At 33.4% G+C, this 15,168-nt stretch overlaps 1 protein-coding gene across 1 annotated transcript; it reads left to right on the top strand.

Annotated features, from left to right (window-relative positions):
* Positions 1–7,365: 7,365 nt before the first annotated feature.
* On the top strand, positions 7,366–15,034 carry Ppcdc (phosphopantothenoylcysteine decarboxylase). Its single transcript, XM_085944953.1, has 4 exons — positions 7,366–7,592; positions 9,388–9,538; positions 11,694–11,897; positions 12,653–15,034. The coding sequence occupies exons 2-4, from the start codon at positions 9,410–9,412 to the stop codon at positions 12,902–12,904; spliced, it is 585 nt and encodes a 194-aa protein (XP_085801079.1). The 5' UTR covers positions 7,366–7,592; positions 9,388–9,409; the 3' UTR covers positions 12,905–15,034.
* Positions 15,035–15,168: the final 134 nt, after the last annotated feature.

Here is a 15,168-nt window from a genome sequence, read left to right as displayed (position 1 = left end):
AATATTGTGATGATGTTGGAAATGGAGTCATATTGGAACACGACAACTTTACAGATTTATATTAATAAACATAGTATTTGTACAGATCCTCCGTTTGTTTAAAAACTTGAAATTTATTTATTTTCTGTGAAATGAAAAGAATTTATTTATATAAAAAATGCAATGAAATAGAAATTTATAGTTGTATTGTAGAGACGGTGTTAAAATGGCTGAAAAATCGAATAGTAATTAATGTAGAATTGTGTAAATGACAACTAATTGTGAGTATTTTTAGACCATTTTTCATACAATGTACGCGAAAACAATACTGCCAGTATGCAGTATATTTTATAGTTAAATAGGGGAAATAAAAAAATATTAATTATCTGAGATAACCATAGATAAATTTAGTATGATTATATTATCATTTAATTTGGTCTTGTTATGTTTATATAGGTGCCTATATTTCCATAGCCATACAGTTATTGATCAGGCTGACAGATTTATAACATTTATTCAAAAATATCACCTGATGACCGTGATGTTCAATAAAATTGATAAATCACTATGACATTACAAAACAGTAATATGTAATTGTCTATGAACCACTTGGTTTCACCAGAAAAATTATTTAAAATCACAAATTATAATAGTGTTTCCTTTATAATTGGAAATATTTCGAGCACTTAGGCAAATTAATGGGTTACATCAATCTGTTCCTGAATACTGCACCAACCATAAAATAAACAAAAAATGGTTTTAAAAAGATTTTGTAATTATATATTTATTTTTATCATTTAAAAAATATTATATTTTCTGAATGTGATTAGTAATTGTAGCAATTGGAATTGAAGATAAGATTAAGTGAACGGAGGGATCTGTACAAGTATTGTTAAAGTATACACGCATTTCCTGAGTAATTTATTTCTGTGGTTATCATTTGAATTCTATGCAGTTAAAATGTGCCTTTTGATTATCAACCTCTGGCATCGGTCACAGCTATTGCTATATATATTATACACGAGGTATCGTGCTGTGCATTCACAAATTAATTAATTGAAAATATTAAGGTCTTCGGTGGCTGCCATTAATTCATTCATTATACGCATGAAGTCGGGCAGTTTTTAATATGTGCCTACAGGTGTCACTAGATTGATTGTAAACATTTTTTTTCATCGTAGAGAAGTATTAGTACGTTTAGGGGGTATTATCACAATTTTTATAGGACTATTGAGTATAGTGTATCACATTGTATTAGAGAAAAAGGAGGCTGACGATATTGGATAATAATATAACAAAAATTGTTCTTCAAGCCTAAAGCAATTTTCACGTTTCAACGACTTTTGCGCTAGTTATATTTAAGGTTGTAACAAAAGTTGACACATTCAGAATACATTTCTTATTTATGATTTACATCACAATACACCAGTACCTCGCTTTACGATTGAGACACGTTCTCGGTTAGTCGGCTGTAAATCAGAATGCCATATAATGAATCATTTATTGCTGTACACATCCGTACAATATCCACGAAGACCGGTTTACATTTTATTTATTTTAATATCATATCTGTGTTACAAAAATAAATACATTGTTTATTGGGATCAATTTGAAGAAAGTTATGTTTGAAATGAGAAAACACTGTTGACAAATCCCATGGTTAACTGTCGGCTGAGTATTTTTTATTATGTGTCATTTGACGAATTTTATGATTCGTTCATGATTAGGTTGAGCAAGTGGCTAATATCAATTTCTAGTAAAAAAAAAAATCTTTTAATAAAACCTTCATTCTGTGGAGGGAGGCCCATATGATCTTATTAGGATTGGAAAAAAATGATTTGTCATTGTTATGCATCCGGTCCATATATTTCCCATTGTTTATTTTCCCAATATACATATATTTTTACGGCAACAATATTCTTTCCCGGTGTCGAAAAATGTCTTTTTGGCCGTATATCGAAAAAATTGGGACATAATTATAAAAAAAGCCGTTATAGCGAAAAGTCGTATAGTGAGGTACGAATGTATATTATCTCGAATAATTAATTAATTAATTTAATTTAACATCTACTCTGATTATTTTAAAAGTGAAAATCTGGCCACAATGATTGGTTATAGAAATAAAAATTCACTATGGCAATTCATTCAAATTCATTTCTTTGCAATTAATATAGCCATTTATTATTTTACTTTCTTAAATGAAATGAAATTCTTTGAAATTGATGACTAGTTTTTTTAAACATGTTTCTTTATTTTGAAATACTACGTAATCTCTTTAGGTTTTAATATGTTGTTCTCTTACATTATTTTTAACATTGTTATTTTTTGAATATTTTAAAAATCTAATTTATAATATTCTATAACAAACTTTGAATTTGTTTATACAGAATGCTTTCGTACACCATTGTTTCTATTAAAAATCCTTACAATCATTATAGAATGGATATTTTATTTGCAAGGCATTGTATTCGAGTAAATTTTATATGATAATTTCGTTTTTTCTATTCAATAGTTTTAACCTCCATTTAAAAAAAATGAGTATGTGTATTTTATGGCCTCTAACTACATGAATTTGTTTGTCGAGTAATTCAAGCATTTTATTTATACTACCTATACTGTAATTATGCTATTCAAATAAGTACTATGCTATACCAAATACTATTGAATAATTTGCACTGTGTTATGTAATACGATATTGTCAATTATCATTTTTCTTTCATATAATTTAATTAATTACAATGGGTTGGTTGTTTATTTATTTTGGTTATAATTTGAAATTTAGGGTGTTTGGCTATCATTGGAAAAAACCTCTATGTTAGATCAAAATTATTTTAACATTTTTTTTAATTATCAGAAGAAATCTCATATAGTTTTGAGGTATTTTGTACTATATTGTATTGTACTAATAATTGAGGTATCGAGGAAAGAAAAATACAAGTGTTTTAAGTTAAATATGTGATTGTTAATTCTACATACATTTTTGTACTACTTTTTGTACATTATTCTACATACACTGTTTTCAATATTATATAAATGAGGTCTTACTCTCAAATGATTCACTATTACTATTCCAAGAATAATTTTTGAGATTTTTGTATGTTTTCTAATACTTTCATCAATATCATCAATAAAACTTTCAATCTACATAGGTACGTGTCTATGAAAATCATAACATCTAATGTTGGCAATAAAAAGCTTATAACTTTTCATTCAAAACAGTTACACGTTTGATAGCATGTGGTGAGGTGAAAGAATATGTGTCACGTTTTGTTTCAACATCTAAAAAATCTTTGATGTACCTAATCGCCAAGATTAAATACCATGCTCACAGCAAACACAATTTCAGCGCCGTGTTTGACCTCTTTACCACTTGGCTATCGGCGTACTCCAACAGAACGATAAAAATCAGTATTTATAGTGCCCAGTTGTAATTACAATTTCTTTAAATTAATTATGTCACTTGTACCCGTTTCCTCAATTATTATTACTGATCCTTCATGCTGAGCACCGCACTCACTATCTCTTGTTTTTTGTTATAAATTTTGTTAGTTATATTGTTAACAAGTCATGTGATTTTTAGACTTATAGTTTTTTTAAATTACCTCCGCATTCTGTTTATTGTCATCGTCATAATTTCTATTGATAATAAAAAAAGGTGATGGAAATTTTAGGTATCTAGTCAATGTACAAAAAATATTTTATTTTTGTTTTTAACGTAACATGCTAACACACTCGTAAATAAACTCGTTTTTTTGTATGTATGTTTTTATTTATTTCCCCTTAAAAGATACACAGTATGTACATCAATGTACACATATTTTCTAATACAATATATTTTTTTTAAATTACCAAACGTATAAGGCTTTACACATCCTAGTTTAGCCAGCAATCAGGAATGATATTTAAAATTTTTGCAGTAAAAAACACCTATCATTTACTGGAGGTGTTATGCATTCCTCTCTCTCAATTTCATCATATTCGTGTTCTTCATTCTCATCAACAGTTTGATAAGCACTTACAGATATTGCAATTTCATAATCATCCTAAAGTTATATAATGTTTGAGGCTTTCACGGTTGTTTTTTATCGTAGTATATTCTTAGGTTTTCACCGTGTCTCCTTCTTCCTTCTTTACTCGACGTTTCGGGCTCGTTGCAGAGGCCATTATCAAGAGATATGTTTCATCATAAAACATATCTCTTGATAATGGCCTCTGCAACGAGCCCGAAACGTCGAGTAAAGAAGGAAGAAGGAGACACGGTGAAAACCCAAGAATATACTACCATCCTAAAGTTGTATACTTATAAGCATAGCCCTCATAAGAGGAGCTGACAAGACTCGAGGCCCGGCGTGGCGGGTCGACAAGATAAGTAAGTTAAACACACATCACAAATTAACTATAATAGTAAAAAATAGTCACCAGCGGTGCTTCACTAATGTTGATATTTTAAAATATCTAGTTGTGCGATGCAATTTTTGACTATTCTATATCAATACTCCATAATTCAAATGGTTTGTATATTAAAAAAATGCTAAATTAACAGTAAATACCCTTAATTTTACCTCGAACACCATTTGGACAACAGTACTTGCGAGCGACACACTGCTTTTAACCTTAGTGAAAGATATGGGTACCCGCTAAAGATCCTGATGGAGGCCATGCTTATAAGTTTGCATGGAAAAGTGTTAGATAGGAAATCAACTTTTTTTATATTATCCAAAGAGATTATTATCTGAAAGCTTACATTAACCTGGCTTGCTATAAATGAACAAAAATATCAAGTTCTTACGGAACTTTGATCCAGCCTTTAAAATTCATTGTAACTGGAAGTTTGCTATAGCCGGGTTTATTGTAGGAAACCACTGCTTTGTAATAAATGATTTATATTGGTGAGCAATGATATATTTTCTTATAGATAATATACGTTTACAATTGATTATATAATTTAAATTTAATCAAACGTAAATGCAAAACAACTGCTTTGGCGTAGTAAGTTGTAAATACGAGGGTGGGTCAATAAGTCCTTAGAAAAGCCGACAGGTGGCGCGACTAGTACTGTAAGCGGTTTGTTTTCATGCAGCGGCACTACCGATTCAGTATGCTGCGAAGTTTCAATCAGATTGGTCGGGTTGTTGTGTGTTTCTCGTACATTTAAAAAAAAATTTGCTTGTGGAAAATGGAAAATGGAGAAAATTGAGTTTAGAGCTGTTATTAAACATTTTAATATAAAAGGGTTAACAGCAAAGGAAATAAAAAATGAGTTGGATTTAGTTCACGGCATATCTGCTCCTTCACTTGCAACTATTTATAACTGGTTAAATGAATTTAAACGTGGTCGTACATCAACAAAGGATGAACCACGCTCAGGACGTCCTGTAGAGGTGACTACACCAGAAATGATCAATAAAATCCACGATATGGTGTTAAGTGACCGAAGATTAAAGTTGAGTGAGATAATTGAGGTTACAGGGATCTCAAAAGGTAGCGTCATTTCTATTTTACATGACAAATTTGGCATGAAAAAAATTTCTGCAAGATGGGTGCCGCGTTTGCTCACAGTCGACAATAAACGCAATAGGGTGGTGGCCTCTAAAGCCCTGTTGTCGCTCATGCAACGCAATCCGGATGAATTTTTTCGTCGCTTTGTGACTGTAGATGAAACATGGATACACCACTATACTCCCGAGACGAAAGAACAGTCAAAGCAGTGGATTGCGAAAGGCGAACCATGTCCAAAGAAGGCGAAAACCGTAAAATCAGCTGGTAAGGTTATGGCTACTGTATTTTGGGATGCACGTGGAATTATTTTCGTTGACTATTTGGAAAAAGGAAAAACAATAACAGGGGATTATTATGCATCTTTATTGGACCAGCTAAAAAACAAAATTGAAGAAAAACGGCCTCATTAATAGTGATTAACAAACTATTTCTGTTGCTCCGGACAAAGTCATTTGGAAGCATGAATTGAATGTGCGAATGGACTTCAGGAACAGGTTTGAATCTGGAACCGTGCCAATGAGCAAGCTGTTCAATGGTTCTGGTGGTATCTCAATTTCTGGTAGTTGCACTTTTCCTGATGCGCAACACATCCCGGCTGACTCATGTTTGAATTTGAGCGCATGACAATGGGGACATTCTTTGTCCATAGCACTTGTTATGTGCCATTCAAATTTGTAACTGTTAGTGAGTCAGCCAGTGGATTCGACCGGCTGAAACATGTTAAATCTTGTTCATTCTCTCAGAATACAAAACACTCTTCAATTGGACTCCTTACAGGAAACACGTATTGTACTTAGTAATATTCAACCTTATATTAGTATACCAGTAATAATATGTTATGTGATTTTGTGTTATAAATCGGAAATAAAGGAAAACGTTAAATATAATTAATAATATCTTTTAATAATTCCAACCCATAACACACCAATCAGCACTTTCGGATGAGTGGAATATTCAATATCTGGCTTGTACTCGAATGCGAGACGAAGGAACGAAGCGGATGTAAATGTTCGATGTACTTGTTGGCGTTGTCGGTCATTTGCTCTGCGTGTGTTAACTACGAACCGGCGCGCTTGGCTCCGTTCCAATTGTCGTTGTTGATTTTGTTCAGCTCGTGCCTCTTGTGATTGAGATGCACGCAATTGCGACATGCTTACACGCACGTTTTTGTTATCTTGTTGAATTTGTTCGTCTGTTCTTTCTACTCTACTATTTCGCATGTTTGTTGCTTTATTCGTTCGACGGCCCAAATGGCCCCCTTGCGTCTTGCTGGCATTGTGCACTGTAATACACGCACATAAAAATAGATAAATTAAAATAAATCGTACAAAATTTTGCACGCACTGCGTTGTGATTTGCCGAATGAAATGTCAAAATGACGCGACGCTTCTCTTGAATTCTTCTCGGACGTAGTGCCATCTGTCATTCAACAACATAAATAATTTCGTTCTGTTTGAAATACGAACGACGGTTAAATTTGTTCATACAAAATTAATAAAATTGCGAATAAAAAATGGGAGAATGGGGGTTCGAAAGTGAAAATTTGAGGTTATAGGTATTTTTTTATGCCAAATAATAAAAAGATACAAAAAAAAAATTGTCAAAAAAATAAAAGAAAATTTTTCTGGATAGAGATACCCTAATCACCTAGCGGTATGAAATATACTTGTTGACCTATTCTCATACCTAACAAATATACATAAAAAAAATCATAAAAATCGGTCGAGCCATTTCGGAGGAGTTCGACCACAAACATCGTGACACGAGATTTTTATATATATAGAGATTATACGTTAATATTTTACATCTTCGCAGAATAAAAAATATTTATTTATTGTGCTGTAGTACGGTTGGCAACAGTGTGAATCGATAAATTTAATGAGTTTTCTCTTTGGTAGGTACCAACAACGAGAATATTAAAAATCAATCAGCTGGTACATTGACTTGACGTAAATCTATGACATTGACAGTTAGATAACCTCAAAAAATGTTATTGTAGTTATTTCCAACTTATTTACTTTCGTACTAGTGCTAGATGATTATTTTAATTCTGAAAAGGAGATATACAGGCAATACATTATTTGATATTTTGGAGGAACACTTTTTTGAAACAAGTAATTTGACAACAGTATTTTTACACCGGTTCTGATATACCCAAGCCACTCAAAGATAGTAACATATACCTACAGACATTATACAATTATTATAACAAAGGCCACGATAGCCGAGCTAGGGTTCCCATATTTGACAATGACAAAAGGGGGACATATTTCATCATTAGCAGCCGCCCCATAGTCTAATGTCGTACTGTGTATCCGTGTTCGAATCCGGTGATCTCACAATACATATATATGATTTTCTCAATTGTGTATCTGTGTTGTATTTTTCCATTGTAATTGAATCCATGGTATGCCAATGATTGCTAAATCTCGATAATTTACCCCGAAATGTAGTACAGTCGAGCTCGGTTATTATGATCATGGATATAGCGAGATCTCTGATGCTACGAGTAAATATTCGTTGACATTTTAGTTTATGATTTTCTCCATACATTTATTCACTTTTATAACGAGCTCCTTATTGGATATACCGAGCTAAAATATCGATAAAATTTTTCTTAAAACTGTTAATGTATGGATCGTTTAAAAACATTTCGACCCTAAGCAATAAAATCGGACCGGACAGAATGCCGCCGGGTTCGGATTACGTTTATGACACTAGTTAAGTGTCTAAGTACCTACCTAATTGGTGTTTTCACCGACAAGATTGAAAAAGTATCTACTCATACGGTTGAAAAAATATCCAAGGTTTGTAAAGTAAGTAGGTACCTACCAGCGTTCATTACAATAAATAACTTCTATTGTAGTTATGAATGCCATGCTTGTTTCGGAGAAAAATTCTAATTGTTTTTGTTTAAATTGCGACTTTTTGTGTTATGTGACCGCTCATTTAAAAATACCTATTCTCTGATATAACGAGTAACGCTTATAATGAGCAAATTCAGTTGGTCCCATCTTCCTCGTAATAACCAAGTTCGACTGTACTTTTACATTCATGTATTCTCATAATCATATTTATTAATAAACAAGAATTAGTATCAAGTAAATATTGCAATTATTAAATATAGTAAGGTGGTAGGTACCACAATTGAAGGGCTTTTTGACAGAATCCCATTTATCAAATTTACCGATTTTTCAGGAGAGAGAAAAAACTTTCTCATAGGCATATTGTTTCATCCAGTTTTATTATCGTTTAAGATGTCATTAACAAGTGGGATTTTATCAGCAAATTGTTGTTGACAAGTGGTGTTTTGTGAGAATCAATGTTTTTTCATGGCCTTATATTCCAGACATGTGAATGAGTGTGTTTCTGAATATAGAAAAATGCTCCCCAACGCCATCTACAAATCTGCATTATTAATTAATTCGACTCAATTTTTAACAAATGGGATTCTGTGAAAAAGCCCTTCAATTCTTTGAAATAAAAAATGATTTTATATGAAAAGCGGTAAAAGAGGACATTATGCATTATTCGATAAAAATATAAAAGATACCGGACACGGACCTTGACTTCAAAAAAAAGGACTCGTCCTGGTAAAAGAGGAGGTCTGGGAACCCTAAGCCGATCAGATAACATGTCAGCCTATATATAATGTTATGGGTACCAGGTTCGAATCGCTGGTTAGGCAACAAAAAAATCACATGTTGGTTTTCAATGTGTGCTTGGATCAGAGTATGGACTTATTAGTTTGAGTGCCTAACACCCATTTCTTTTAAAAACAAAAATCTGTTAATACAACCTCCACCGCGTGATGGAGGATCGGACATGGTTAAAAAGAAAAACACAGGAATACTGTGACGTGACTTCATTGTTCTATTAATTTACCACGTCTACGATTTTTCATTTCAGGTTTGTTCCATAGATTTCAAAAATGTCTCAAAGCGAGAGCGATATGAAGTCTTTAAAGAAAAAGATTCTCATTGGATGTACGGGTAGTGTTGCAGCTTTAAAGCTACCACAACTTGTAGCATCTCTTTTACAGGCTAGAGAAGACATTATTGTGAGTGTTAATAATCCTTAGAGCGAGGTCACACCGGGCAACTCTGGTTGCGCAGCCAGTCGCACGACTGTGGACTCTCGGGCAGGCAACCAGGGAGGCAGCCAATAATCCATTCACTTTCAAGATGGACGTCAAAGCAGCAAAAAATACGTTCTCTCTCGAAGCGTGGCCAGACCGAATGTAAGAACGAGATTTTACTGATCGCCTGATTAAACTAGTTGCGCGACTACTGGGCAACCAGGTGTGGCATGGTCCATATAACTGCATACATTTGGTCTGGTCGCGCAACCAGAGTTGCCCGGTGTGGCCTGGGTCTTAGCGGAATATCTTCTGTATTATGTCAGTGTGAAAATCAGCTTTTTCAGTTGCCGCAAAACAATGAAAACATTTTGTAAAATCTCTGAGTACCCTTACCTGCCTGACACATTGGTCCGGAAAGGTAATTACAAAATTGTAGTATAAAGTATTTAGCCAGTGGTATTCAAACTGTACTGTTTGAACCCCAGTCTTAATACAAGGGACTGATCCACAATGATGGATCCAGTGACGTCCCGTGAGGGTAGACAGGTAATGCATTCCATAGGAGCAGCACATTATAAAGGGCGGCGAATGAAGAAATGAATATAAGTATTACAATTACAATTTTTGAAAGTGGTGGCGGTTTTTGATGAAGTATACGATGCTGTCAGCTTCCTTAGAAAGTATCGATATCTTAGTTTATAAATTAATCAAGTTAATTAAACGAACTAACAAATTCTAAGTCTGTTTAAGGGTGGCAGTTTGCCTAGGGACGTCACCGAATAGATCCCATTGTTGCACCATTTTGTGACCCAATGTGTTATTTTACAAAATAACATTGTTTTTGAAGAGCATCTATCTCACCTTAGCAACTGGTTTCAAAAATTCTTTCAGGAAGATAATATGTAGAGGCACATAATGTGGATAAAAGATTTGATAGAAATGAAGATAGCTGCAGTTACATGTATTATGTATATATATCAGGAAATTATGGAAAGAATGCGGATACGTAATACAATAATTCTTTAGATTATTTTTATATTGTCGTCTGTGTGTATCAAAACTTAAAAGAAAGTTGTGGATCCGTTTAAGTAGTGTTTAACATATTAAAATACCATTGTAGAAGTAAGTACTTAATGACTCAAGAAAATTTGAGACTAAAAATAATATGGAGCGGAACTTTACTTGTGTGTGTCACTGGGTATTTGAGAAACAGCTTGGAGAAGAGCATGTTCACCTATCACACTTATTGGTATTTTTAAGACACAAAGGGCACTGCAGATGAAAAAGTTTGAATGCCGTTGCATTACGCAATGTCACACCTAGGAAATGTGCAGACTCCTAATGCCGCCGCCCCTTATAGTTTCAGTTTCAAATGTTATGTAAATGTAAATGCTTTTTACTATTTCTGCATAGCTATCTTAAACTAATACACCTAACCACAATCTTTAAAATTCTGATATACATATCCATAACCATCTAGTTCATTGGCACGGCAGGCGAAAAATTTGTCATCTTTATGGAATCCCCATTCTATAAATTTTTCTGATTTTTGATGTATTTTTCTTCTTCAGATATGGACAATATTAAAATAAAATCTCTCATGTTGAGCTGTCCCATGATTTCCTGTCTATCGTCTAAAGGAGAGTGATCCTTAACCAACGTCCCACATTCTGGGAAGTCTCTCATGCTTTAAAACAGAAATCGTGATTTACCTTTCTTGTCAATGGCGGGGAGAGATGAACCAGCATAACTTCGCTGACCTTGTCTTGCTCACACTAAGAGTAAATAATATTATACCGACCATTTTCGAATATTTCAATTCAATACTTGAAACCAGAAACGTCAATTGGTTGATTCTATCCATATATTAACAACATGGTGGCATAGTTGGTAGAGCGCCTGTCTCCGTACCTGGGTTTGATCCCACACTGCAAGAATTACATGTTGTTTTTTAAAGTGTGTTTTATCCAGAGCAAGAATCCAATTGGTTGGGGAAATGGTGAACAAACACTCTTTGTATAAAAAGCCTGTTAATACAACCTGCCCTATGTAGAGGCCCATACGCTTCCCTTAGGAGTGAACATAATAATATATATATTATATATTTTTGAATTAAAAAAGTTTTTAATTCTAGATAAGAGTAATAACCACATCTAATGCGAAGCACTTTTATAAAGAACACGAAATACCAAGTAAAGTGAAAGTTTACACTGATGAAGATGAGTGGAACATGTGGCAGAAGCGAGGGGATCCCGTTCTTCATATCGAGCTCGCCAAGTGGGCTGACCTCATGGTCATTGCACCACTAGATGCAAATACCTTAGCTAAAATGTCACAGGTAAATAATTAATGCACAAATTGACACGCTGAGTATTTATAGGATTCAAGTTCATATCGACTGTGTTTAGGAACGTAACCCTCGATTTTACGAAAAGTGCTTTTATTAGATATTAACAATGTATACAACAAAACACACGCTCTGTAAAAAGGAAGTAAGCCGCAAATGCCGAATTATTATCTAAATTCAGGTTTTAATTGTGCATTAATTAAATTTTAATTTAAGGAAAAAAGCATTTACCCTCAATTTTAATGATTTTTCTGTAATAACTTTTTTAATTATATCTAATATATTACACCAATTCATCAATCATCGTGCACCCAATGTCTGTGCCTATTTTTTTTTTAATATTAAACCAAAATCATTCTAAAAACGTTTTTTGCCCTTTCTGTAAAATTTTTGTTCTGTGAGGGTTACACCCTTTTTCCTAAACACGGTTGATATATAACTGAGTTCAGTAAATGGACTTCAAAGTTAAAACATGCGATTGGAAACTATTGTTTACACTTCTTGTTTGCAGAATGCCCAGCATTCTGTTTTATGTATTGATACTAAGCGTAAGATATTTACAGAAGTATTGTTTTGGTTGTATTTGACAGGGCGTGGTTGGTTATTCAGAAATTTTTGGAGACTAATATAGCATTGTTTGACGAGGTTAATCCGACAAATTACTCAAGGCATACTGGTTAAGGAGTTCTGACCTAGATTACTGCTTATATTACTGTCAGTCTGCTACAATATGTGAACATTTTCAGGGCAACTGTGACAACTTACTTACCTGCACCACAAGGGCGTGGATAATGAATAAACCTCTGCTTTTTTGTCCCGCAATGAACACAAAGATGTGGGAACATCCCATAACCGCACAACAGGTCAACGCTTTAAAGAGCTGGGGCCACACTGAAGTTAGCTGCGTCAGCAAGACTCTCATTTGCGGAGACACTGGACTAGGTGCCATGGCAGAGGTCGATACTATTGTAAATTCAGTGATTGGTTTTTTGGATTAAAACATTATTTTACAAACATATTGATTTTGGTGCAACTGCTTACATATTTTTAAAAATGTGCCTTATGTGAAAAATAAATTTGGTAGAAGTCAAAACCTTTAAATTGAAATTATATTTTCCCAGGGAGAAGGTAACTAGACGTTTTATTCTCTTTCATGTCCCATAAATAAATACAGCTGGCTTGTATTATGTTTCAGGGGAAAAATGATGATAGTTATGTTATCAAAATCAAAATGTTGTAGCATGCCCTGGAAATGTCGAGGGACAAAAGGTTTTTTACGCTGATTATGAATTTGCTGGGTATCACTCTGGCAAACGATGTCATCTTGGTAGAATGGCAGACAAATTTTTTTTTTTGCTCTATTTTACCTCACGGAACCATTTCGGAAACGCTGTACTAGGAAATAACAAGTGATCACTTGCATGGGTGACATGAATAGGAAAAAACCACCTCTTTTCAAAGAGCAATCGTCGCGAATCAGCCGGGAGAAATGGAAGAATCTTCCAAGGATTTGTGTGCGCAATTCTAGAAGATCGCAGATATTTTTATGACGTATTGCTTCACATGTACTTTAATAATTAGTTTTTTATCATTTGATTTCAAACGATCCTTTTTTATTTGAATACATTCCGTCGATTAATATTTATCTCAAATAACGAATGTAATGAGTTTTAGTTTCAATAGTGACAAAGTTGAAGAAAAGGTAACTTATCTACACAATGTATTATTTGTATGTAACTAATTTTGTGAACACACAAATGAAAATAAAACTTATATTTTTATTTTAAAACTGGATACCTGGCATGGTGTATGGGTCGGTTACATGTAAATTGTACGTAAAACTTTTCACCGTGAATTTTCTATTGGAAAGAGATGACCGTATACTATACGGTCTCCAATTTTATTAGATATAATATGAACGTTAATTCAATTTTCATAGCTGATTTTGGCAAAATTCTAGAATGAAAACATAACCTAACCTAACAAATAATCCAGTATATCGGTTATTTTCAAAATTTGTTTTGCCGCTGGCTTCCTGTAAAGTGTAAACAGACAAGAACCGTGTTTTATTCGGTATGGGTCAGATCATTTAGCTTACGCTGCTAGAGACTTGGTTAAGAAGTGATATTATCCAAGCCACCTCCAATGTTTTTTTGTTATAATGTCCTATCGATCAGAATTTTTGCCATATTTTCTTTAATGTAAAAAAAATATGCTGTCGATCAATTTTCTAAGATAATGAACTATAAAAGACAATCGCTACTTTGATACTATGTCGTCGCCCTAGTATTGGTTTTGTGAAGCTTCATTTTTGGCGAAATTGACTTTTTAATGCAGTTCATTTTCTTTTATATAAACGCATCGAAATCGTTCAAAAAAATATATTTTCCATTAGAAGCAAAGATATTTTTTCAAAAATGTCCAAGAAACCACAGCACAAAACAATCATTCGGTATTGGTTTGTCCAACGTGTGGACCATACGGCGCCGAGGGTATGTGGATACCGCCACCTCTACGATGTGATTGGTCAACGGATCGCTTATCCTTTTTTAATATTTTGTTGAAAATGTCCCTCTGAGGCGGACGAAACCGGTCCTAATCTATTGATTAAAAGTGGAATAAGTACTACAAAAAAAAAAATGCATTTTATTAAATAAAAACAACAATACAATGCAGTTCCACCATGAATTGACAGTTAACAAAATAATAGAAATATTAGCGCTGTCTAACTTTACTGACTACGTCCACGTTACACATTTGAATGATCTTCAAGCATTGAAATATAAAGTAATGAACCTTTTTTTTCAACTCCTGAAAACTTCACATATTGTCGCTTTGGACAAACCAATACTATGGCGACGATGTAATAACATGGATGAGGAGGGTCTGATTCTTGTGTGTTTTGAGCAATGCCCCACCAGACAGTGGGTTTTTTCACTAAACTTTAACAAAATGGGATAATTGATGGATAAATAAAACAACATTTTAAATAATATATTCATTGTGTATTATATTTTGTCTTTTACATCGTAGTATAGGGACTATATTATGGCTGTGAATGTATATAATAATTGTTACTGATTATGATAAATTTCAATAAACCGTTATATAAAAATCAATTTGTATACAATGAGACTTATTATTTCTCCTTTAGAATTAATTGTGCATAGTTCTGCCTAATCTAAATCTAGCTTAAAATGGCTTAGTGGTAATTCTTAGATAGTAATATTGCAGGATTATCGTTAATTAAACAATATGTATT

This window comes from Rhyacophila brunnea, unplaced genomic scaffold (assembly GCF_057557595.1).
Source record: "Rhyacophila brunnea isolate RB1 unplaced genomic scaffold, BYU_Rbru_1.0 scaffold_17, whole genome shotgun sequence".
Lineage (NCBI taxonomy): Eukaryota > Metazoa > Arthropoda > Insecta > Trichoptera > Rhyacophilidae > Rhyacophila > Rhyacophila brunnea.
The sequence above is the reverse complement of the archived record's forward strand: the minus strand, read 5'-3'. Positions and strand labels throughout refer to the sequence as shown.